This window comes from Nomascus leucogenys, chromosome 18 (genome assembly GCF_006542625.1).
Source record: "Nomascus leucogenys isolate Asia chromosome 18, Asia_NLE_v1, whole genome shotgun sequence".
Classification (NCBI taxonomy): Eukaryota; Metazoa; Chordata; class Mammalia; order Primates; family Hylobatidae; genus Nomascus; species Nomascus leucogenys.
In genome coordinates this window covers 79437439-79460558 of record NC_044398.1, presented here as the reverse complement: position 1 = coordinate 79460558, position 23120 = coordinate 79437439, and the positions used below count along the sequence as shown (strand labels likewise).

Here is a 23120-nt window from a genome sequence, read left to right as displayed (position 1 = left end):
AGACGCCTGTAATCCCAGCTACTTGGGAGGCTGAGGCAGGAGAATCACTTGAACCCAAGAAGTTGAGGTTGCAGTGAGCTGAGATTGTCCCACTGCACTTCAGCCTGGGCTACAGAGTGAGACTCCATTTCAAAAAAAAAAAACAAAACTTACCACATTCCTTTAAATCGCTTTTATTTTTATGATACATGTAAATTCCACACTATTTTGAAGTAGGAAAAACTATATTTAGATTTTTGTGTTCCAATTATGGCAATAAAAATATTCTCACTCAGCAAGGAAGTTTTAATGTTTTAGTTATTTGAAGGCTACTTTTTTCCAGGCTAAACTGTGAAAATGCAGTCCTCAAAGAGAATTTGAAAGTGAAAACAGAAGAAATTAAAATGCTGAAGTCTGACAATGCAGGTAATGATGATTTTTGTATTAAGAGCACATGTATCAGTAAAGATAACATGCTAGTATTTTGAAATAATATACATTAAGTATAATAGAGGGAAGAAATGTATCATTTAGGTTTTTTAAATTTAAGAAAATTTATCAAGGTGAAATTCACATAACATAAAACTATTTAAAAGTGAACAATTCCTGGCTGGGCGCAGTAGCTCATGCTTGTAATCCCAGCACTTCGGGAGGCCAAGGTGGGCAGATCATCTGAGGTCAGGAGTTCAAGACCAGCCTGGCCAACATAATGAAACTCCATTTCTACCAAAAATACAAAAATTAGCGAGGCATGGTGGTGCGCACCTGTAGTCCCAACTACTCAGGAGGCTGAGGCAGGTGAATCCCTTTTACTCTGGAGGCCAAGGTTGCAGTGACCTGAGATTGTGCCTCTGCACTCCAGCCTGGACAACAGAGTGAGACTCCATTTCAAAAAAAAAAAAAAAAAAGTGAACAATTCTTGCCAGGCACAGTGACTCATGCCTGTAATCCCAGAACTTTGGGAGGCCAAGGCAGGAGGATCACTTCAGCTTAGGAGTTTGAGACCAGCCTAGGCAACATAGCAAAACCTTGTTTTAGAAACAAACAACAACAACAACAGAAAAACCAAAATTAGCCAGATGTGGTGGACTGGCCTGTAGTCTCAGCTACTTGGGAGGCTGAAGTGGGAGGATTGCTGGAACCCAGGAGGTTGAGGCTGCAGTGAGCCATGATTGTGCCACTGCACTGCAGCTTGGGTGACAGAGCGAAACTCGGTCTCGAAAAAATAAGTTAACAATTCAGTGGCATTCACAAAGTTGCCTAACCACCACCTCTGTCTAGTTCCAGACAGTTCCAGTACTCCAAAGTAAAATCTCATACCTATTAAGCAATTTCTCCCCATTTTCTCCTTTTTATTTAGTTTTCACTTAAAGCAAAATTGTAGAGCACCTGATATTTGAAGAACCTAAGTAGAAATGATATATATATGTATATAATTTATATGTTCTATATCTCTTATATAATGGTCTACCTTACGATAAAAGTTGATGCAAGGATACTAAGATATTTGATGTTAACTTTTTTTTTTTTGAGACAGAGTCTCACTGTATCGCCAGGCTGGAGTGCAGTGGTGCAATCTTAGCTCACTGCAAGCTCTGCCTCCTGGGTTTAAGCAATTCTTCTGCCTCAGCCTCCTGAGTAGCTGGGACTACAGGCGCATGCCACCACACCCAGCTAATTTTTGTATTTTTAGTAGAGACAGGGGTTTCACCATGTTGGCCAGGATGGTCTCAATCTCCTGACCTTGTGATCCGCCCGCCTCAGCCTCCCAAAGTGCTGGGATTACAGGTGTGAGCCACCGCGCCTGGCCTTTTTATTTTTATTTTTTTTTGAGGTGGAGTCTCACTCTGTTGCCCAGGCTGGAGTGCAGTGGCGCCATCTTGGCTCACTGCGACGTCCTCCTCCCAGTTAAAGTGATCCTCCTGCCTCAGCCTCCCAAGTAGCTGGGACTACAGGTGCCTGCCACCACGCCTGGCTAATTTTTGTATTTTTAGTAGAGGCAGGGTTTCACCATGTTGGCCAGGCTGGTCTCAAACTCCTGACTTCAAATGATCCACCCACCTTGGCCTCCCAAAGTGCTGGGATTACAGGCGTGAGTCACCATGTCCGAACTGATGTTAACTTTTTACATATTTTATTTATTTATTTGTTTATTTATTTTCACACAGGATCTTGCTCTGTTGCCCAGTTTGGAGTGCAGTGACACAATCTCAGTTCACTGCAACCTCGACTTTCTAGGCTCAAGAGATCCTCCCACCTCAGCCTCCCAAGTTGTTGGTACTACAGGCATGTTCCACCATGTCCAGCTAATTAAAAAATATATTATTATTATTATTATTTTGAGACAGAATCTCACTCTGTTGCCCAGGCTGGAGTGCAGTGGCACAATCTCGGCTCACTATGACCTCTGCCTCCCAGGTTCAAGTGATTCTCCTGCCTCCACTTCCTGAGTAGCTGGGATTACAGACACCCACCCCATGCCCAGATTTTTTTTTTTTTTTTTTGAGACGGAGTCTCACTCTGTCGCCCAGGCTGGAGTGCAGTGGTGCAATCTCACCTCACTGCAACCTCCTCCTCCCGGGTTCAAGGATTCTCCCGCCTTGGCCTCCCACATAGCTGGGATTATAGGCACCTGCCATCATGCCCAGCTAATATTTTTGTCTTTCTGTAGAGACGGGGTTTCACCATGTTGACCAGGCTGGTCTTGAACTCCTGACCTCAGGTGATCCACCTGCCTTGGCCTCCCAAAGTGCAACATTAAAAAAAAAATGTTTGTAGAGATGGGGGTGACTCACTTTGTGAGGGCTCAACTCCTGGCTCAAGCAATCCTCCCAATTTGGCCTCCAAAAGTGCTGGGATTACAGGTGTGAGCTACTGCACCCAGCCCTAAAAATTTAGAGAAGAGGCTAGTTCTTCCTTCTTAGCAGAAATTAAAGAGGTGGCTTGAAGAGGACAAAACACAAGCCAGGCGCTGTTGCTCATGCCTGTAATGGCCAGTGCTATGGAAAGCCAAGGGGAGAGGATTGCTTGAGGCCAGGAGTCTGAGACCAATCTGGGCAACATAACGAGACTCTTCCTCTACAAAAAATAAACAAAAATTAGCCAGACATGGTAGCATGCACCTGGTTTTTTTTTTTTTTTTGAGAGGGAGTCTTGCTCTGTCGCCCAGGCTAGAGTGCAATGGCGCAATCTCACCTCACTGCAACTTCCTGGCTGCTTGGGAGGTTAAGGTGAGAGGATCCCTGGAGCCCAGGAGTTTGAAGTTGCAGTGAGCTATGATTGGACCACTGCACTCCAGCCTGGGTGACAGAGCAAGACTCTGTCTCTTAAACAAAGAAAAGGAAGGAAAAAAAGAAGAAAAGGACAAAAAAAGCTCTAAATTAGGCCCTGGGGCTGAGAGCGGCACTTTATGCTGTGTCTTAGCTGAGTTGTATAAACTCCTCCAGCTGAGATCTGCACACACAGCTGGCGCTTCTCAGCACCAGGGACTCCAGATGTCTCCTGTGTTAGATAAGTTCAGGACAGAAGCTGCTCACCACCATAAGTCCTCCCCTTCTGTCCTACCACTCCACCCTGCAGTGACAGGGAAAAGATACTGTTTTCTGCTCTCCAGTAGACAGCAGGACCCCTCTCTTTCTAAATGTTTGGTTTGAGATCTTCTTGTGAAAACTCCTAATACAAAAATCTGATAGAGCTTGGACAGCTGGTATGTTTGATATGGATACAATATATGAGATCTCACCATCCAGTTTTCTCACTAACCATAAAGTCTCTGAATAATTTCCTTTTACATATTCCCTTTTGGAAAATCCTACAAATTTTCCAAGAGGAAACAGGAATCCAACTTCAGTTGCAAAGTTAAGATGCTTTTCCATTAAAAATGACACCATCTCATCTAGTATTACATATATATGATCTTATGTGATACTCACTATTCTATCAGATAGGTTTTCTGAATGGAGCCAGATCTTGTGGGTAGTGTATTGCTTGTACGAAATGAACATGTGATGTTGGGGTAACTAGATTGGATGAAGGTGGAGTTAGGCTTCATAATGAATACTTTCTCATATGGCCCTTCCTAGTTTTGAATCAACGGTATTTGGAGGCCCTCGCCATGCTTGATATCAAACAGCAGAAGATGGCTCAGGAAAACATGTGCTGTGATAAAAGTGGCTCTGCAGAGGCTTCAGGTCTTGAGGTAGGTAAGCATGCAGGAAAGCTGAACAGAAGGGACATTTTCTACTTTCCTTTTCTTTCCCTCATTGCCCTTGTGTACACATTCTAGGATAGCACATACTTAGCAATTTGAGGATGACAGTGAGAGACGCCCCTGGGCCCAGGTTGGTTCTTCCAGTTCTGCTGGTTCCATGCCCTTCATACAGGACATTCTTGGACATGAGGGAATGTGCTGGCCACTTCTGCCCCGTTTATTCTCATCTTTACAGTTCCAGCAGAAGCTGTGTTGGGAATGTCTCACATGTGGGTCGGGACTTAACCGTTTGAGTGCTTTCATACACATTGTTGTATCTGATCTTCATCGGAGTCTTGTGAGGGCTGCAAAGCAGGTATTTTCACCATTTTAGAGAAGAGGAAACTAAGGCTCAAATTAGTTCAGTTACTTTCCTGAGGTGGCAAGGTCAACCTGTGGTAAAGCCAGGTTCAGAAAAAAATCTGCTGGTGCAATGCCAATGGCTGGCAATGTGGGAGTTTGGCTAATGAGGTCAGAAGGGGCCTGGGACTCACAAAAAAATAATGGAGCAGTAGAGTGATAGGGGGCAGCCATGCACTTATTGTAGAACTTAAGAAAAATTGGTAATAATAATAGCAAATACCTGCATAGTCCTGAGCAAGTTCAGATGATGTTCTAAGTGCTTTACATACATTGACGTATTTAGTCTACACAAATACCCCATAAAGTGGGTACTGTTATAACCCCCACTTCACAAATGAGGTAACAGAGGCATTGAGGGGTTAGGTAATTTGCCTGGTGTCACATAGCTAGTGCATGGTGGAGCTGGGATTTGCAGCCTGTAGACTGAGCTTAGAGTCTGTGCTTTTGAGCACCATGTTCTACTGCCATGGGTGGAAAACTAGTATAGTAGCAAAAAGGAAAAATGCAAGAAACAGCTTAAAGAAAGTTTAGGGACAGGGTGTTTTATGATAGTCTCGAGTAGACTATGGGCCAGCCTTACCTCCAGCCAGGCAGGAACAAAGGCCCCGACACAGCTGGTGAGGGAGCACTGAGGTGAGGAAGTAGCACGGGGAGTCGGGTCCTGGCCGAAACCTGCTGTGATTTATATTGGCCCTTCCCAGGTCTTAGTTGCTTTTGGCAACTTAGGCATGGGCGATTATCAGAAGTAGGAAAATGAAAAGGGAAAAGACCTTTCGCCACAGATCCACCATTTGTACATTCAGCTCAACTGAAAGCTCACTCTGTGCTTCACGGTTATCATTGATGTGAGAAAGAATGTTCCGAAATGGCCTTTACACTAAGGGAGGCAGTGGAATTTTCCTCTCTGAAAAGCCTCTAAAATAGGATTATATTTTATGTCAGCTCATCCATGTGAAATGTACAGCAACAGGAAGATGCTTAGATAACAATTTTACAGTAAATTCCACACAAAACTTTATTTTTAATTTATTTTTTTGTTTTGTTTTGTTTTGTTTTTGAGACAGGGCCTCACTCTGTAGCTCAGGCTGGAGTACAGTGGCACAGTCATGGCTCACTGCAGCTTAGACCTCCTGGGCTCAAGTCATCCTCTGACCTCAGCCTCCCAAGTAGCTGGGACTACGGGTGCACACCATTATCACACCCAGCTAATGTTTTTTGTTTATTTTTTGTAGAGACAGTGTCTCATGTTGCCCAGGCTGGTCACGAACTCCTGTGCTCAAGCTATCTGCCTGCCTTGGCCTCCCAAAGTGCTGGGATTACAGGTGTGAGCCACCACACCTAGCCCATATGAAACTTTAAAATATGGGCCAGGTGCGGTGGCTAACGCCTGTAATCCCAGCACTTGGGGAGGCTGAGGCAGGTGGATCACCTAAGGTCGGGAGTTTGAGACCAGCCTGACCAACATGGAGAAACCCTGTCTCCAGTAAAAATACAAAATTAGCTGGGTGTGGTGGTGTATGCCTGTAATCCCAGATACTGGGAGGCTGAGGCAGGAGAATTGCTTGAACCTGGGAGACGGAGGTTGTGGTGAGCCGTGATCATGCCATTACACTCCAGCCTGGGCAACAAGAGCAAAACTCTGTCTCAGAAAAATAAATAAATAAATAAATAAATAAATATGGCACAGGCCAGCTGCAGTGGCTCACACCTATAATCCCAGCACGTTGGGATGCCGAGGCAGGTGGATCATTTGAGGTCAGGAGTTCGAGACCAGCCTGACCACCAAGGTGAAACCCCATCTCTACTAAAAATACAAAAAAAAAATTAGCTGGGTAGGGTGGCACATGCCTGAAATCTCAGCTTGAACTTGGGAGGCAGAAGTTCCAGGGAGCTGAGATCGCACCACTGCACTCCAGCCTAGGTGACAGAGTGAGACTCCATCTCAAAAATAAATAAATAAGAATAAAATAAAATATATGGCACACTATGTTGTATAGATTGCTCCTGTGAAATTGGTACATACTGGAATATGTTGGGAAAGTATTTGTGGTTAGCTTTGTGTTTGAGATGGAGTCTTGCTCTGTTGCCCAGGCTGGAGTACAATGGTGCAATCTCTGCTGACTGCAACCTCTGCCTCCTGGGTTCAAGCGATTCTCCTGCCTCAGCCTCCCAAGTAGCTGGGATTACAGGCATCCACCACCATGCCCAGCTAATTTTTGTATTTTTTAGTAGAGACGGGTTTCACAATGTTGGGCAGGATGGTCTCGAAATCCTGAACTCAGGTGATCCACCTGCCTCAGCCTCCCAAATTGCTGGGATTACAGGCATGAGCCACCATGCCTGGCCCACTTGTGGTTAGCTTTTAAAGTGGAGTTTTAAAAAGTAAAATTATTATACTACTTTTCTTCCAACTACAGTGGTCAACCAAATGTCAACCAAAAATAAGGGATCAGAATCTAGTTTATTATTTATTTATTTTTGAGACAGAGTTTTGCTCTTGTTGCCCAGGCTGGAGTTGCAATGCATGATTTCAGCTCACTGCAACCTCTGCCTCCCAGGTTCAAGTGATTCTCCTACCTCAGGCTCCCAAGTAGCTGGGATTACAGGCATGAGCCACCACGCCCGGCTAATTTTTGTATTTTCAGTAGAGATGGGATTTCACCATGTTGGTCCAGCTGGTCTTGAACTCCTGACCTCAGGTCATCCACCTGCCTTGGCTTGCCAAAGTGCTGGGATTACAGGCATGAGCCACCACGCCTGGCCAGAATCTAGTTTAAAGAGTTTATTCAAGCACAAAAGTTGAGGATGGATCACCCAAGGAGCCACATATTCCAAAGAAGTCAGTGTTTTAGGCCGGGTGTAATGGCTCACGCCTGTAATCCCAGCACTTTGGGAGGCTGAGGCGGGCGGATCACGAGGTCAGGAGATCGAGACCATCCTGGCTAACACGGTGAAACCCTGTCTCTACTTAAAAAATAAAAAAAAATTAGCCGGGCGTGGTGGCGGGCGCCTGTAGTCCCAGCTACTCGGGAGGCTGAGGCAGGACAATGGCGTGAACCTGGGAGGTGGAGGTTGCAGTGAGCCGAGATCGCGCCACCGCACTCCAGCCTGGGTGACAGAGCGAGACTCCGTCTCAAAAAAAAAAAAAAAAAAGTCAGTGTTCTAAAGTGTAGAAGTTTGTGCTGGCTTATATGGACAATGTTTAGGGAAGTTTAACAGAATTTCAACATCTTTTGATGGTATGATTTGGTGCATAGTTACAGAGATCTTATTAGTTGAGGTGATCGTTTTCTTTTGGGGAAGGTATATTTAACATTCCACACTGAAGATGTAACAGCCATGGGGTTCTTTTGGAAGTCATCTAGTCTGAGTTAGGTATAAGAAAATAAGACAGCTAATCTGTAACAGAGGTCAGTGATGGAAGCAGAAAGATCTGGTCTCTGTTCTCTCCTCCTCATTTACAGAACAAGAGCAACGAGGAAGAGGGTTACTCTCTAATCTAGAGGCAGAATTTCAAACATGCTACCTGACTCAGTCTCCAGGGCTTAACTTCACCCTTGGCATAAGTTTGGATGGTGCTAAAGTTTTATTCTTTTACACAGGAATCAATCGTATTTTTTTATTTTTTTTAGGAGTGGAGGGATGACTTTTTCTCATTATATATTAAAATTCCCTCGTCATTTCTGAGTAGATGACTCAGCTTAGAGGAAACTGGCAGTAGTGAATGCCAGGCATCAGGGCCACACTGTCACAGGAAAGGTGTGCTGTGGATGTTAGCGTTAACGATATTGTTAGGCTAAACTCCTGCCAAGGACTCAGACCTATAGGAGAGTGGCGCCAGGATTAAAGGTTTTAAGAGTGAGATGAAGGAAAGTAAAATTCCCTTTTGTTTGTGTCCAAGTCATGACATTCTTTTCGTCATTTGTAGTTAATTTCTATTTGTATTCTAAGATCCCAGTCTCAGCTTTCTTCTATTTTGTTTTTCCTTTCCAGTTTTTTTGGATCAGATGCCTGAGTAGTAGTGTGCATGGATATGTGTGTAAATGCCCCTGTGTTTGTGTGCAGCTAAAACAGTGCGACACTTAGTAACAGAAGCAATGCTTTTCAATTTACAGCTTGCAGTCCTCGGAGCCTGCCTTTGTCATGGGCCTGGAGGGAACCCCTGTTCTTGTGCCAGAATGGCAGCGTCCACTCGGAAACTGCTTCTTCAGCTCAAACAAGAGGTATTGCGTTATCGCAACAGCAAAAGCTTTAGTTTTGTTTCTCTATTAATAGTAGAATAAATGGACATGTTTGCAATAATTAACTTCATTTTAGTAGTTATTGACTATGGAACTTATGCTTAGTTTTCATGTGATAGCATCAACTTATTAACTGGATTTTGTTTACCTGGTTCCAAAATACAAATATTAATAGTACTTGGGGCACGGTGCAGTAGCTCACGCCTGTAATCCCAGCACTTTGGGAGGCTAAGGCAGGCAGATCACCTGAGGTCAGGAGTTTAAGACCAGCCTGGGCAACATGGTGAAACCACGTCTCTACTAAAAATACAAAAAATTAGCCAGACGTGATGGCGGTCACCTGTAATCCCAGCTGCTTGGGAGGCTGAGGCAGGAGAATCACTTGAACCTGGGAGGCGGAGGTTGCAGTGAGCTGAGATTACACCACTGCACTCCAGCCTAGGCAACAAGAGCGAAACTCCGTCTCCAAAAAAAAAAAAAAGTACTTGGCATGATATTTGAAGTTACCTAAAGTCATTTGCTTAAGCTCATAATTAATATTCCTAAAATTTATATTGTTCTCATCTATACATGGCCCTAAAATTACTATATAACAGAAGGAAAATGTACATTTATGCTTAAAATCACCAGGATCAGCAACACTGATTAATGGAGAGATAAGCATGGAGTGTATTTGAACAGCAGCAAGGCACAGTGAAAGGAAACTTTGTCCCAGCCAGACCTAGGTTTGCATCTTTGCTCCACCATTTACTAGCTGTGTGGCTTTGGATGGGGTAGGTCTCAGTTTTCCTACTGTGTTAAGTGGAGGGTAATAACTACCTTGGATGGTTGTTGTGAGGAAATAGACATAAAATGTTTAGCACAGCACCATGAACATGCCAGACATTAATTCAAATGATAGCTGCCATTATATTTGGTCTTTGAAGTTATGGAATTTAAAGTCCTTAGGTGTGGCAAACCACCATGACACACATTTACCTAGGTAACAAACCTGCATCCTGCACCTGTATCCTAGAACTTAAAATAGAATAAAATAGGACAAAATTACATTGAAAAAAATTAAAGTTTTTTTTTTTTTTTTTTGAGGCAGAGTCTTGCTCTGTTGCCCAGGCTGGAATGCAGTGGTGCAATCTCGGCTCACTGCAACCTCCACCTCCTGGGTTCAAGTGATTCTCTGCCTCAGGCTCCTGAGTAGCTGGGATTACAGGCGCCTGCCACCACTCCTGGCTAATTTTTGTATTTTTAGTAGAGATGGGGTTTCACTATGTTGGCCAGGCTGGTCTTGAACTCCTGACCTGGTGATCCGCCCACCTCGGCCTCCCAAAGTGCTGGGATTACAGGCGTGAGCCACTACACACAGCCAAAATAAAGTCTTTAAAGTATATAGGAAAGCCAACAGTTGGACAGTAGCCATTCATTAAGAAAAGCATGAGGGGGCAATGGGTTACACCTGTAATCCCAGCACTTTGGGAGGCTGAGGTGGGAGAATCACTTGAGCCTAAGACATCACAGTTACAGTGAGCCGTGTTCATACCACTGCACTCTAGCCTGGGTGACAGAGTGAGAGACCCTGTCTCAAAAACAAACAAAAAAAGGCCGAGTGCAGGGGCTCACGCCTGTAAACCTAGCACTTTGGGAGGCTGAGGCGGGTGGATTGCCTGAGCTCAGGAGTTCGAGACCAGCCTGGGCAACACAGTGAAACCCCACCTCTACTAAAATACAAAAAATTAGCCAGGCGTGGCAACATGCACCTGTAGTCCCATCTACTCAGGAGGCTGAGGCAGGAGAATTGCTTGAATCCAGGAGGGGGAGCTTGCAGTGAGCTGAGATTGTGACACTGCACTCCAGCCTGGGTGACAGAGCGAGACTCCGTCAAAAAAAACAAAAAAAGAAGAAGAAAAGAAAAACATGAGATTACATTGATCAAAGTCAAGGTCATCTATGAGAAGTATTTGAAAGGTGGTATTCATCATTATTTTCAGTGGTGTGGTCTGGAATGGCCCAAAGCGGAGTTGAAATGCAGCCTTTGGCATCCTCTTATCTTTCATGTTGGGCCCTTTGTCCCAGGACTTGAGCAGGGCCTGCATGGGGTAGTGAGGTCCAGGGGTTAGATTAGCAGGCAGTTGACAGGCACCACAAGGGAAACTGCGGATAATCTGGATCAGAGTAAGTTGCTACTGCAGAAGTAGCAAGTATTAATTAGCATAAGCAGATAAACTAGATCAGACACAGGCAATAGACCAGTGCTAGGCAGGGAGATTGCATATGTTAATTTGACTCCCCATTCAGCAAGAATTGTTCTGGTTTTGCCTCTGACACCTCTAAACTTTCTTTCAAAATCAGTTGGAACTTTTGCAGAAGAGTAAAGAAGAAGCTTACGTGATGGCAGATGCTTTCAGAATTGCATTTGAGCAACAATTAATGAGAAAAAATGACCAGGCACTACAATTGACACAAATGGATAAAATGAGTAAAAAAGCAACAAAATGGATGAATTGGAAGCGCCTTAAAGAGGATGGTAACTATGAATTATAATGGCAATAAGTAGGTGTAATTTTGTTTTGTTTATAATCCAAGTTGATGAAGCACACTTAATCCAATGTGGGCAAAAATAATTGAAACTTCACATGTGTTTGTGGTTTACTTAAAAACTTAGCAACTATGGAAGAAAAGGAGTCATTGGATATTACATGTGCAGATGAACTATTGGAATCTACAAACCATAACAGGAATATCTCTTTTCTAGTACTCTTCTGTTTCATTTAAATAAGACCATGTTTAGTGAAAAAACTTTACAATAAAAGTGCTAGGTGATTAAAGGGAAACTGCCAAGAAGGAAGTAATGTGAAAAATGTCATTTAAACATGACATTAAATGTATCTATCTAATTAAACTTTATTGAAATGTATCCTTCTCAGAAGGATATTGAGGAATAGAGGAAAAACCTTAAGTTGGACAAATTAATAAAATATTCTTAGAAAACATGAAGCAGAAGTTTAGGTTTTGGTACATGAGCCCATCAAAAGTTTACGGCCAGGCTGGGTGTAGTGGCTCACGCCTGTAATCCCAGCACTTTGAGAGGCCAAGGAGGGTGGATCACCTGAGGTCAGGAGTTTAAGAACAGCCTAGCCAACATGGCAAAACTCCATCTCTACTAAAAACACAAAAATTAGCCGGGCATGGTAGCACACGCCTATAATCCCACCTGCTTGAGAGGCTGACGCAGGAGAATCGCTTGAACCCAGGAGGCAGAGGTTGCAGTGAGCTGAGATCGCACCACTGGGTGATGGAATGAGACTCCATCTCAAAAAAAAAAAGTTAATGATCAGTATTGAGTATTATTATATCTGTATATTAAAAAATATATTAAAATAGCATGAGAGAATTGAGGATCTTCCAGTATAAACAAAGTAGCTGTTATTTTTTAGAAATCTTAGTTTCTCTAAGTAGTTCATATCAATTTTTATCAGTATTATTCTGTACAATTCATATTGCTTCAATTTAAAATGCCGAATTATAATTTGAAACCATTTATCAGTTGAGAAAGAATCAAGTGAAGTTTATAAGAATTTTAAATGTTTTATAGAAAAATTCTAGGATGACTGTATTTCTAAATATTTTCTTATCTGTCAGATCTATAATTCTAATTCTAATATCTCATATTCAGGTGAATTTAGAAAGACTAATACACATCTTGTAATATTTAAAATGATCTTAGGGGAACACCATCATAGAAAATATTTAAAATGAAACCTGGTGGCCGGGTGTGGTGGCTCACGCCTGTAATCTCAGCACTTTGGGAGGCCGAGGTGGGTGGATCATTTGAAGTCAGGAGTTTGAGACCAGCCTGGCCAACATGGTGAAACCCTGCCTCTACTAAAAATACAAAAATTAGTTGGGCATGGTGGCAGGCACCTGTAGTTCCAGCTACTTGGGAGGCTGAGGCAGGAGAATCACTTGAACCTGGCAAGTGGAGGTTCCAGTGAGCCAAGATTACACTACTGCACTCCAGGCTGGGGGAAAGAGCGAGACTGTCTCAAAAAAAAAAAAAAAAAAAAAAAAAGAAAAGAAAAATGAAACCTGGCCATGTGCGGTGGCTCACACCTGTAATCCCAGCACTTTGGCAGGCTAAAGCAGGCAGATCACCTGAGGTCAGGAGTTCAAGACCAGCCTGGCCAACATGGTGAAACCCCATCTCTACTAAAAATACAAAAATTAGCTGGGCATGGTGGCAGGTGCCTGTAGTTCCAGCTACTTGGGAGGCTGAGGCAGGAGAATCACTTGAACCTGGCAAGTGGAGGTTGCAGTGAGCCAAGATTACACTACTGCACTCCAGGCTGGGGGAAAGAGCGAGACTGTCTCAAAAAAAAAAAAAAAAAAGAAAAATGAAACTTGGCCATGCGCAGTGGCTCACAACTGTAATCCCAGCACTTTGGCAGGCTGAGGCAGGCAGATCACCTGAGGTTCGAGACCAGCCTGGCCAACATAGAGAAACCCCATCTCTACTAAAAATACAAAAATTAGCTGGGCATGATGGCACTCACCTGTAATCCCAGCTACTCGGGAAGCTGAGGCAGGAGAATCGCTTGAACCTGGGGGCAGAGGTTGCAGTGAGCCAAGATCGTGCCACTGTACTCCAGCCTGGGTGACAAAGCGAGACTCTGTCTCAAAAAAAAAAAATAATAAAATGAAACCTTTATAATAGATAGCCATTTTGTTTGAAATATTTCTTTTCGAACAGTATATATTACTAACAGTATAGGAGTCAGCTGTTGTGAATTTTAGTTTCGTTAACTAAGCTTTCCTCCTTTTCTTTGCTGAAAAGGGTAAGAAGTGATGCAGAGGGATGATACAAACAAGCAGTAAATCAGAACTACAGAGTAGGGAAAAACAGATCATAGAAGCTACAAGTTTGGAGTGCTCATTAGATGGAAGCCAGGGCAAAACAGGAAAATATAATGTTTTATAACACTCATTCTGAGAAAGTCATTCATATTATCCTGAAATTAATTTCTAAAAATGTTTTCTGATACGAAAGTTTTGAGAAAATATAATGGCTAAATTCCCAACAATGTTTTAGCTTTTTTTTTTTTTTTCTTTTGAGACAGGATCTTGTCCTGTTGCCCAGGCTGGAGTGCAGTGGTGTGATCATGACTCACTGCAGCCTCTACTTCATGGGCTCAAGCAATCCTCCCACCCCAGCCTCCCTAGCAGCTGGGACTACAGGCACGTGCCACCATGCCAGGCTAAATTTTGTATTTGTTTGTAGAGGTGAGGTCTCACTATGTTACCCAGGCTGGTCTCAAACTCCTGGGCTCAAGCAGTCCTCCCTCCTCGGCCTCCCAAAATGCTGCAATTACAGATGTGATCCATTGTACCTGGCCAACAATGTCTTATAATAAATACAAAATAATGTATTTAGATAATATGGTCATTTTCTATAATGATCTCTTGATAAAAGCTGAAGGTACAACTTTATTTATTTATTTATTTATTTATTTATTTTTTTTTTGAGACAGAGTCTCGCTCTGTCACCCAGGCTGGAGTGCAGTGGTGTGATCTCGGCTCACTGCAAGCTCCGCCTCCCAGGTTCACGCCATTCTCCTGCCTCAGCCTCTCCGAGTAGCTGGGACTACAGGCGCCCGCCACCATGCCCGGCTAATTTTTTGTATTTTTAGTAGAGACGGGGTTTCAGCATGGTCTCGATTTCCTGACCTCGTGATCCGCCCGCCTCGGCCTCCCAAAGTGCTGGGATTACAAGTGTGAGCCACCGCGCCCGGCCAAGGTACAACTTCAATGTTCAATCCAGGGTAGGTGATTTTTCCAGGGAAAAAGCTAACATGGTCCATGTATTTAGCCTTTTAGGAACAAGTGGAAAACACTAAGAATACCTGGTTCTACCATGGACCACAGCTATGTGTAGATAATCTTCCTCAGACACCTCCTCTCTCAGCTAAGCCCTTAATAGCAGCAGATTGTAAAATCCTCTTTGAGGAAAGCCCTGGTGTTTTGTGCTAATTGAAGGCAGATCTTCTTAGAAAGTCAGATTGTAAATATTTGTTTGTTTTGATAGAGGTGGAAAGAAAAGTGATGGGAAAAAGAAGAGACGAAGGGGAAAGTCAGGGTTAAAGTAATCTTAATCTTATGAAAGTCTGTCAGACCCTGTCACATGCATGCAAGGCCTGCAACCCTGTGTGGAGCTTGGCCATTAGGATAGTGCAGTGTAGACAAAGCTGCATTTTTCTCAAGAGCTAGATTCATACTCATTTCAGCACTTGAGAATATGTGCATTTGATGTTCCATAATTCCTACCTTCCTCAGTGTAAGAGACAGGAAAAACCAAAGGGTTTTCCTATTTACACAGCACTCACCACTCAGCTCAGCACTTCTGACACCAGATGTTGGGGGTGGGGGGTTCCCCACACACTGGCTGGGTATCCTATCATTTCCCTCAGTTCTCACACCGTCTACCTGGAGTTAGAGTCAGATCCCATAGGTTAAAGGCTCAGTCCCACAAGATGGCCTGCACTCCAAATGCCAGTCAAAAGCACGGGGTTGTCTCTGCTGCTCCTGACTGACTGGCTGTATATACATTGGGACTCCCATGACACCCTCCTCAGGCTCCATTGATTTGCTAGGATGCCTCAGAGAACTCCGGGAAACACTTCCGTTTACCAGTTTATTATAAAGGATCTTACAAAGGATGCAGATGAACAGCCAGATAAAGAGATGGACAGGGCAAGGCACGTGGGAAGGGATGCTCTCTTTGGCGCACCACCCCTCAGGAACCTCACATGCTCAGCTATCTGGAAGCTCCCCAGACCCTTTTAGGTTTTTATGGAGGCTTCATTACATGGACATGGTATGTCATTGGCCATTGGTGATCAACTCAACCTTCAGCCCCTCTCTCTTCCCCGGAGTTTGGGGACTGGGGCTGAAAGTTCCAGCTTTCTAATCACAAGATTGGTTCCCCTGACAACCAGCCCCCGTCCTGAGGCTGTCCAGGAGCCCACCAAGAGCCTCATTAGAACAAAACATGCACCTATTACCCAGGAAATTCCAAGGGATTTAGGGGCTCCGTGTCAGATGCTTCTAGCACTGAGGAAATTACAGTCAGGAATTGTGTGTTAGGAACTGGGGTCAAAGACCAACTATGAGAAAAGATTCACCTAACACCCCTATCTACTAGGATTTTAGGAGCTCTGTGTCAGGAACTGAGGGCAAAGACCAAATATATATTTCTTGTATTACAATATCACACTCAGCCATTGACAAATCTGAGGAAAATTCCCACAAAAAATTCAATTCAGAGGGGTATAGCTCCCAAAGTCTGAGTTCCAGTAAGGCACTGAGAGAGACCGAAGGCAGAATTTTAAATAATTGATTTAGGCAGGGCACGGTGGCTCATGCCTGTAATCCCAGTGCTTTGGGAGGCTGAGGTGGGCGGATCACGAGGTCAGGAGATCGAGACCATCCTGGCTAACACAGTGAAACCCTGTCTCTACTAAAAATACAAAAAAATTAGCCAGACGTGGTGGCGGGCGCCTGTAGTCCTGGCTGCTCGGGAGGCTGAGGCAGGAGAATGGCGTGAACCCGGGAGGCGGAGCTTGCAGTGAGCCGAGATTGCGCCACTGCACTCCAGCCTGTGCGACAGAACGAGACTCCGTCTCAAAAAAAAAAAAAAAAATTGTGTATATATATATATATATATAGTTTACCATTTGAACCGTTTTTAAATGGTATTAAGTATATTCACATTATGTAATGTAACCTTCATCATCATCCAGCTCCAAAACATTTTCATCTTTCTTTACAGAGACCCTGTCCCATGAAACAGTTAACTCACTTCCCCTTCCCCAGCCCGTGTGATTTATTATTTAATGGCACAGTTCCCTGAGAAAAAGGTAATGCTATTCTCATTTTAGAGATGAGGAAATCAAGCCAAGAAAACTCACCCGAGGTCATACAGTTAGTAAGTGGCTGAATGAGGATTCAGGTCCAGGTCTTTGCGGTTCGGAAGCAGAGTTTGCATGGCTCAGAGGCCCCCTGTGGCCTGCAGACATGTTTTGTTAGGTTGCCTTAGTGTATTCAAACAATAAGACTAGTGGCTGACATTTAGAATTGGAAGATGTCATGGCAGATCTGCATTTCTGGCAGCTCTTGAAGACTGTGATGATCCAGTGATATGGACTGTGTTCTTGTGTGGCCTGTGTGTCAGCTGGCACAGAGGGGTGGCTGTGCTGCATGGCAGGGTAGCACTCTTGCTGCCTCTCACCTGCGTTGCTCCTGGCTCTGAAGGCAGTGCTCTGCTCACTACATTCCACTGTGTGCTCCTGGACTCACTTGTCCTAGAGATCAAGTTACCTCTTTTGCTGGAAGTATATCAGTGAGGATATTTTAATGTCTCAGCGGATTTTCATGTTCAATTTTAGGATTTCCATCTCCAAGGAGTAAGAAAACCTTCGGGCAGAGACTGTTGGATATGCTCCCTTCAGAAAACAGTTCTAAGAGGATGGAAGACCAGGACAGTCCTCAAGAGGTCCTTAAGATGCTCATAGATTTGGTTAGTGTCTTTGCTTTCTTTTTTTTGCAGGTTATGGTTAAGCCAAGCTTGTCCAACCCATGGTCTGTGGGCAGCATGCAGCCCAGAACAGCTTTGAATGTGGCCCAACACAAATTCATAAACTTTCTTAAAACATTATGAGATCTTTTTGAGTTTTTTTTTTAGTTCATCAGCTATCATTAGTGTTAGTGTATTAAAGTTTTGTTTTGTTTTGTTTTTTGGTTTTTTGTTTTGTTTGGTCGCCCAGGCTGGAGTGCAGTGGTGCGATCTCGGCTCACTGCAACCTCCACCTCCCGGGTTCAAGCAATTCTCCTGCCTCAGCCTCTAGAGCAGCTGGGACTGCAGGCACCCACCACCATGCCTGGCTAATTTTGCGTGTGTGTTTTTAGTAGAGACAGAGTTTCACCATGTTGGCCAGGCTGGTCTTGAACTCCTGACCTCAAGTGATCTGCCCGCCTCGGCCTCCCAAAGTGCCGGGATTACAGGCGTGACCCACCGTGCCCAGCCAGTGTTAGCATATTTTATGTGTGGCCCAAGACAATTATTCTTCTTCCAGTGTGGCCCAGGGAAGCCAAAAGATTGGACACCCCTAGGTTAAGCTAATCTATTTGCTTCCTGTTAATTCAACTCTTCATCTCTCTAGACTTGCACTTGCCTTCTATGTCCTTTTCCCAGTTGGAGTACCAGACTCCACCTTCATGATCTTTATCTCCCTCAGCTCCTCTTTTCTCGTCATCCATATTCTTTCCATGCAGGTTTAAAGGCTCCATCTTGGAAAACAGGGGGCTCCTGTGGTTAACTCCAGCCAGCTTTGCCATCTACATTTATATATATACAGTTTGTGACAAGTCTGCCTGTTTATTGAGGCATTTTTAAAGTGTTCAAGACATTTCCTCACACATCATATCCTTTACAGTCCTGCTACCCACGTTCCACAGATGACTCAAACTAAGACACTGAGACTCAGGTTATATGAACATACTTATCTCTAGACTGTTATATATTTGCATACAAATATATGAAAGCAATTTTATATACTAATAACTTCAACATTCTTTTATAAATATGCACGTTGATATATTTTTTATATGTTGATATTATATATCTATCTATACACACTTCATATAGATCTACATTTTCCCTTCATTTCCAGATGACTTGCAAAATTTTCAATGCTGTCTTCTGTTCTTTTAAAAAATAATTGTCGGGGCTGGGCAGTGGCTCACGCCTGTAATCTCAGCACTTTGGGAAGCCGAGGCGGGCGGATCATGAGGTCAGGAGATTGAGACCATCCTGGCTAACATGGTGAAACTCCGTCTCTACTAAAAATACAAAAAATTAGCCAGGTGTGGTGGCTGGCACCTGTAGTCCCTAGCTATGTGGGAGGCTGAGACAGGAGAATGGTGTGAACCTGGGAGAGCGGAGCTTGCAGTGAGCCAAGATCGTGCAACTGCACTCCAACCTGGGTGACAGAGCAAGACTCTGTCTCAAAAAAAAAAAAAAAAAAAAAAAAAATTGTCAGCCTGGCATGGTGGCACACATCTGTAATTCCAGCACTTTGGGAGGCCGAGGCGGGTGGATCACTTGAGGCCAGGAGTTCGAGACCAGCCTACAAAAATTAGCCAGGTGTGGTGGTGCACGCCTATAGTCCCAGCTACTCTACTCGGGAGGCTGAGGCCCAAGAATCACTTGAGCCTGGGAGGCAGAGGCTGCAGTGAGCCAAGATGGCATCACTGCATTCCAGCCTGGGCAACAGACCCAGACCCTGTCTTAAAAAAAAAAAGAACTGGCTGGGCACGGTGGCTCACGCCTATAATCCCAGCACTTTGGGAGGCAGAGGTGGGCCAATCACAAGGTCAGGAGATCGAGACCATCCTGGCAAACACAGTGAAACCCCGTCTCTACTAAAAAATGCAAAAAATTAGCTGGGTGTGGTGGTGGGCACCTGTGGTCCTAGCTACTTGGGAGGCTGAGGCAGGAGAATGGTGTGAACCTGGGAGGTGGAGCTTGCAGTGAGTGGAGATCTTGCCACTGTACTCCAGCCTGGGCGACAGAGCCAGACTCCGTCTCAAAAAAAAAAAAGAATCGTGAATAACACGTAGTATAATGTTTGGGGATCAGGTGATACCTAATTTATTCATACTGATGGACAGATCAATATGAATATTAGGGTTGAATATTTTATAAAATAGTACAATATTTCTCTGAATATATTCTGTGATTTATTGACTAACTTGTACATATTTAATTTCTGTGCATGCAGCTTAATGATAAAGAAGAAGCTTTGGCTCATCAAAGAAAAGTTAGTTACATGCTTGCTCGGGCATTGGAAGACAAAGACACTGCTTCAAAAGAGAATAAAGAAAAAAATCCTATAAAACAGAATTTCCCTTTCAACAACCCCTGGCGTAAGACTTCAGAATTCTCTGTTTTGGGTGATCCTATACATTCAAGTGTCTGCATTTTAAATTCTGTGGGCTGCATTTGTTCAATCCAGCACTCTCAAATAGATCCAAACTATAGAACTCTTAAAAGATCCCATTCTTTGCCATCAAGTATCATATTTTAAAGACAAGCCAGTTGAAATTGGAACTGAGTTGTTTGTATCAAGATACTTTGAAAAATGATTTTGTAAATTTTGCTGCATCTTGAGAAGTTGTGTTTCCTAGGTATTTCTGAATTTTAGGAGGTCGCTTAAATCAAATATTTTCTACATTTTCTTTTTCTTCTTTTGAGATGGAGTCTTGCTCTGTCACCCAGGTTGGAGTGCAGTGGTGTGATCTCGGTTCACTGCAACCTCCGCCTCCCGGTTCAAGCGATTCTCCTGCCTCAGCTTCCCGAGTAACTCGGATTACAGGCATGTGCCATCATGCCCAGCTAATTTTTGTATTTTTAGTAGACAGGGTTTTACCATGTTGGCCAGGCTGGTCTTGAACTCCTGACCTCAATTGATCTGCCCGCCTTGGCCTCCGAAAGTGCTGGGATTACAGGCGTGAGCCACCACACCCAGCCTATTTTCTACATTTTCTACAAGAAATTAGCATTCTGTGTTGACATTTTATTTATAAATTACATTACTGTATTTATAAATTACATTACAGGCTGGGCATGGTGGGTCACCTGAGGTTGGAGTTCAAGACCAGTCTGACCAACATGGAGAAACCCGTCTCTACTAAAAATACAAAAAATTAGCCAGGCATGGTGGCACATGCCTGTAATCCCAGCTACTCGGGAGGCTGAGGTAGGAGAATTGCTTGAACCTGGGAGGCGGGGGTTGTGGTGAGCCAAGATTGTGCCATTGCACTCCAGCCTGGGCAACAAGAGTGAAACTGTCTCAAAAAAAGAAAAAAAAAAACACATTACAGTGTTTGCCAACATCCTAAAACAAAAAATAATAATGATTTTTGGGAAAACAAAAAATTATTTAACTATTTTGATTGACTATAGGGATCTTAGATTGGCTAAATCAACAATATAGCAATGTATCTTAATGCTCTAAAAAGTAATACCTAGGAGTGACTGAATGTTAATTTCTGGAATTCATTTATCTTATTTGCCTTGTTCAGTATTTTTCATTTACCGTATAAAGTTTAGAAATAACAATTTCCTTAACTTCAATAAGACAGTTATGATGGTGGAACCTTGGCAGAAGTATATTGAGTCATTGCCGGCTACGTTCATGGCTTCTTGTCAGGGTAGTAACATTTTGCAACCAAATCTGCACAGATTTGTAGCCAAGTCTATAAAGTGCTTAACAGCTCTTTTCATTGCATCCTGTGAGATGGTTGTGATGATCCAGGAAATGGGGTCTCAGGAATCTGAAGAAGCTGCCTGAGCCAAGGTGATTTCTAGGAGTTTGCTTGTGGTATGTGAATTGGGGTGTGTGGGGGTGGGGTGTGTGTGTAGACAAGGTCCCACTGTGTTGCTCAGGCTGGTCCCAAACTCCTGGCCTCAAGGGATCCTCCTGCCTCAGCCTCTCAAAGTGCTGGGATTACAGGCATACACCACCACAACTCAATAAAAAAGTTTTTAAAAATTTACAAAGCTCATATTTGATCCAGCTAGGATTTTACCCTGTACATTTGTATTTCTTGTAGCCTGACGCACAGATATCTTAAATGGCTACTAAATGCTGCTCTGTGTATGAAAACAAATGGCTATCAAGGCCGGGTGCAGTGGCTCACAGATCTGGTCTGAATCTCTTGAGTCCAGACCAGTCCAGAGTTCAAGACCAGCCTGGGCAACATGGTGAAACCCCATCTATACAAAAACTCAGCAAGGCATGGTGGCATGCACCTCTTGTCCCAGCTACTCAGGGGGCTGAGGCAGGAGGAATGGCATGAGCCCAGGAGCTTGAGGCTGCAGTTGAGCTGTGATTGTGCCACTGCACTCCAGCCTGAGTGACAGAGACCCGTCTCCAAAAGAAAAGGCTATCAATACAAAAATGTTTATCTAAATTACTGTACAGCCATACAATGGAATACTCTACAAAATGGAGAGCTCCATAAGATAAAGCAAATGAATAAAGCAAAATGCATGTGTTGACAGCTGTTGTGATACCTCAGTTCTTATCTTCTTGGTTTAAAAGAATTTAAACGAGCCAGCAAAGGAGATGCAGCATAACTTATTGCAAAAGGAATATTTTGAAAGTTAGGTGCAGAATAGACAGTACACCTGAGAGAGAGAATTCAGGGCCGGCTGCTCATAAGGGTGAGACAGCATTGATCATTGCTGGAGAAACTCCCTTTATGGGAATTTTGCATTATTATTCATAAGGAGGTGAGGTGTTGCTAGTAATCATGTCCTGGGTGGTCCTCTGCACAGGTGCAGTAGCTATTAATGCTTGTTCGTACATCACATGTCTCATTAGCATCTTGAATTTCCACCTAGAGGTATGTTTTTTATTATTATATGTGCAAAGGATCAGTTTGAGGACAGGTAAAATCAAAATGTGCATGCTCTCTAGAAGGGAAAGTCCCTACTGAAGATAGCTTTGCTTAAATGAGCTCAATTACAATGTGAATGCTGAGGTTTATTGTGTTGGCTGTATGGTCATGAGAACATGGTCATTTCCTTGACTACCTGATATGGTTTGGCTGTGTCCCCACCCAAGTCTTATTTTGAATTGTAATCCCCATAATCCCTACAGGTTGAAGGAGGGACCTGGTGGTAGGTGATCGGATCATGGGAGTGGTATCCCCCATGCTGTTCTCATGATTGTGAATTCTCACAAGATCGGATGGTTTTATACATGGTAGTCTCTCCTGCTGCCATGTAAAACATGCCTGCTTCCCCTTCTGCCAGGATTGTAAGTTTCCTGAGGCCTCCCCAGCCATGTGGAGCTGTGAGTCAAACCTCTTTCCTTTATAAATTACTCAGTCTTGGGTAGTATCTTTATAGCAGGGTGAGAACGGAATAATACACTCCTATCCTGCCTCACGTGTTAGACACATTTTATGAGTGTCCTCAGATGCCTTTGGCACTATTATCTCCTGGACTCTTAGCTGCTTCTCCCTTGGCAGCTCCCTGTCTACACACACACACACACACACACACACACACACACACACAGAGATAAGGAAATCAGACAGATCTGAAGCACAAGTGGGTTTGATGCACTGCTGCTGTCCTGTGGTGAGTGCCACAGGACAAAGGCATGGAAGGTTCCTTAAGAAGCTGAGAGAGGCCCTGGGCTAACAGTCAAAAGGGAAATGGGGCAATGGAG

At 43.7% G+C, this 23120-nt stretch overlaps 1 protein-coding gene across 6 annotated transcripts in view; it reads left to right on the top strand.

Moving 5' to 3' along the window:
- Positions 1 to 20201, top strand: part of CCDC125 (coiled-coil domain containing 125) — a 48593-nt gene extending 28392 nt beyond the window's left edge. For all 6 annotated transcript variants that reach the window (XM_030798574.1, XM_030798570.1, XM_030798571.1 and 3 more), the window contains 6 exons: positions 323 to 405; positions 4062 to 4177; positions 8707 to 8814; positions 11176 to 11350; positions 17265 to 17395; positions 19659 to 20201. In XM_030798574.1, the coding sequence (XP_030654434.1) occupies positions 323 to 405; positions 4062 to 4177; positions 8707 to 8814; positions 11176 to 11350; positions 17265 to 17395; positions 19659 to 19964 (919 nt within the window). In that variant the 3' untranslated portion in view covers positions 19965 to 20201. The remainder of the gene's footprint in view (positions 1 to 322; positions 406 to 4061; positions 4178 to 8706; positions 8815 to 11175; positions 11351 to 17264; positions 17396 to 19658) is intronic.
- The last annotated feature ends 2919 nt before the right edge of the window (positions 20202 to 23120 follow it).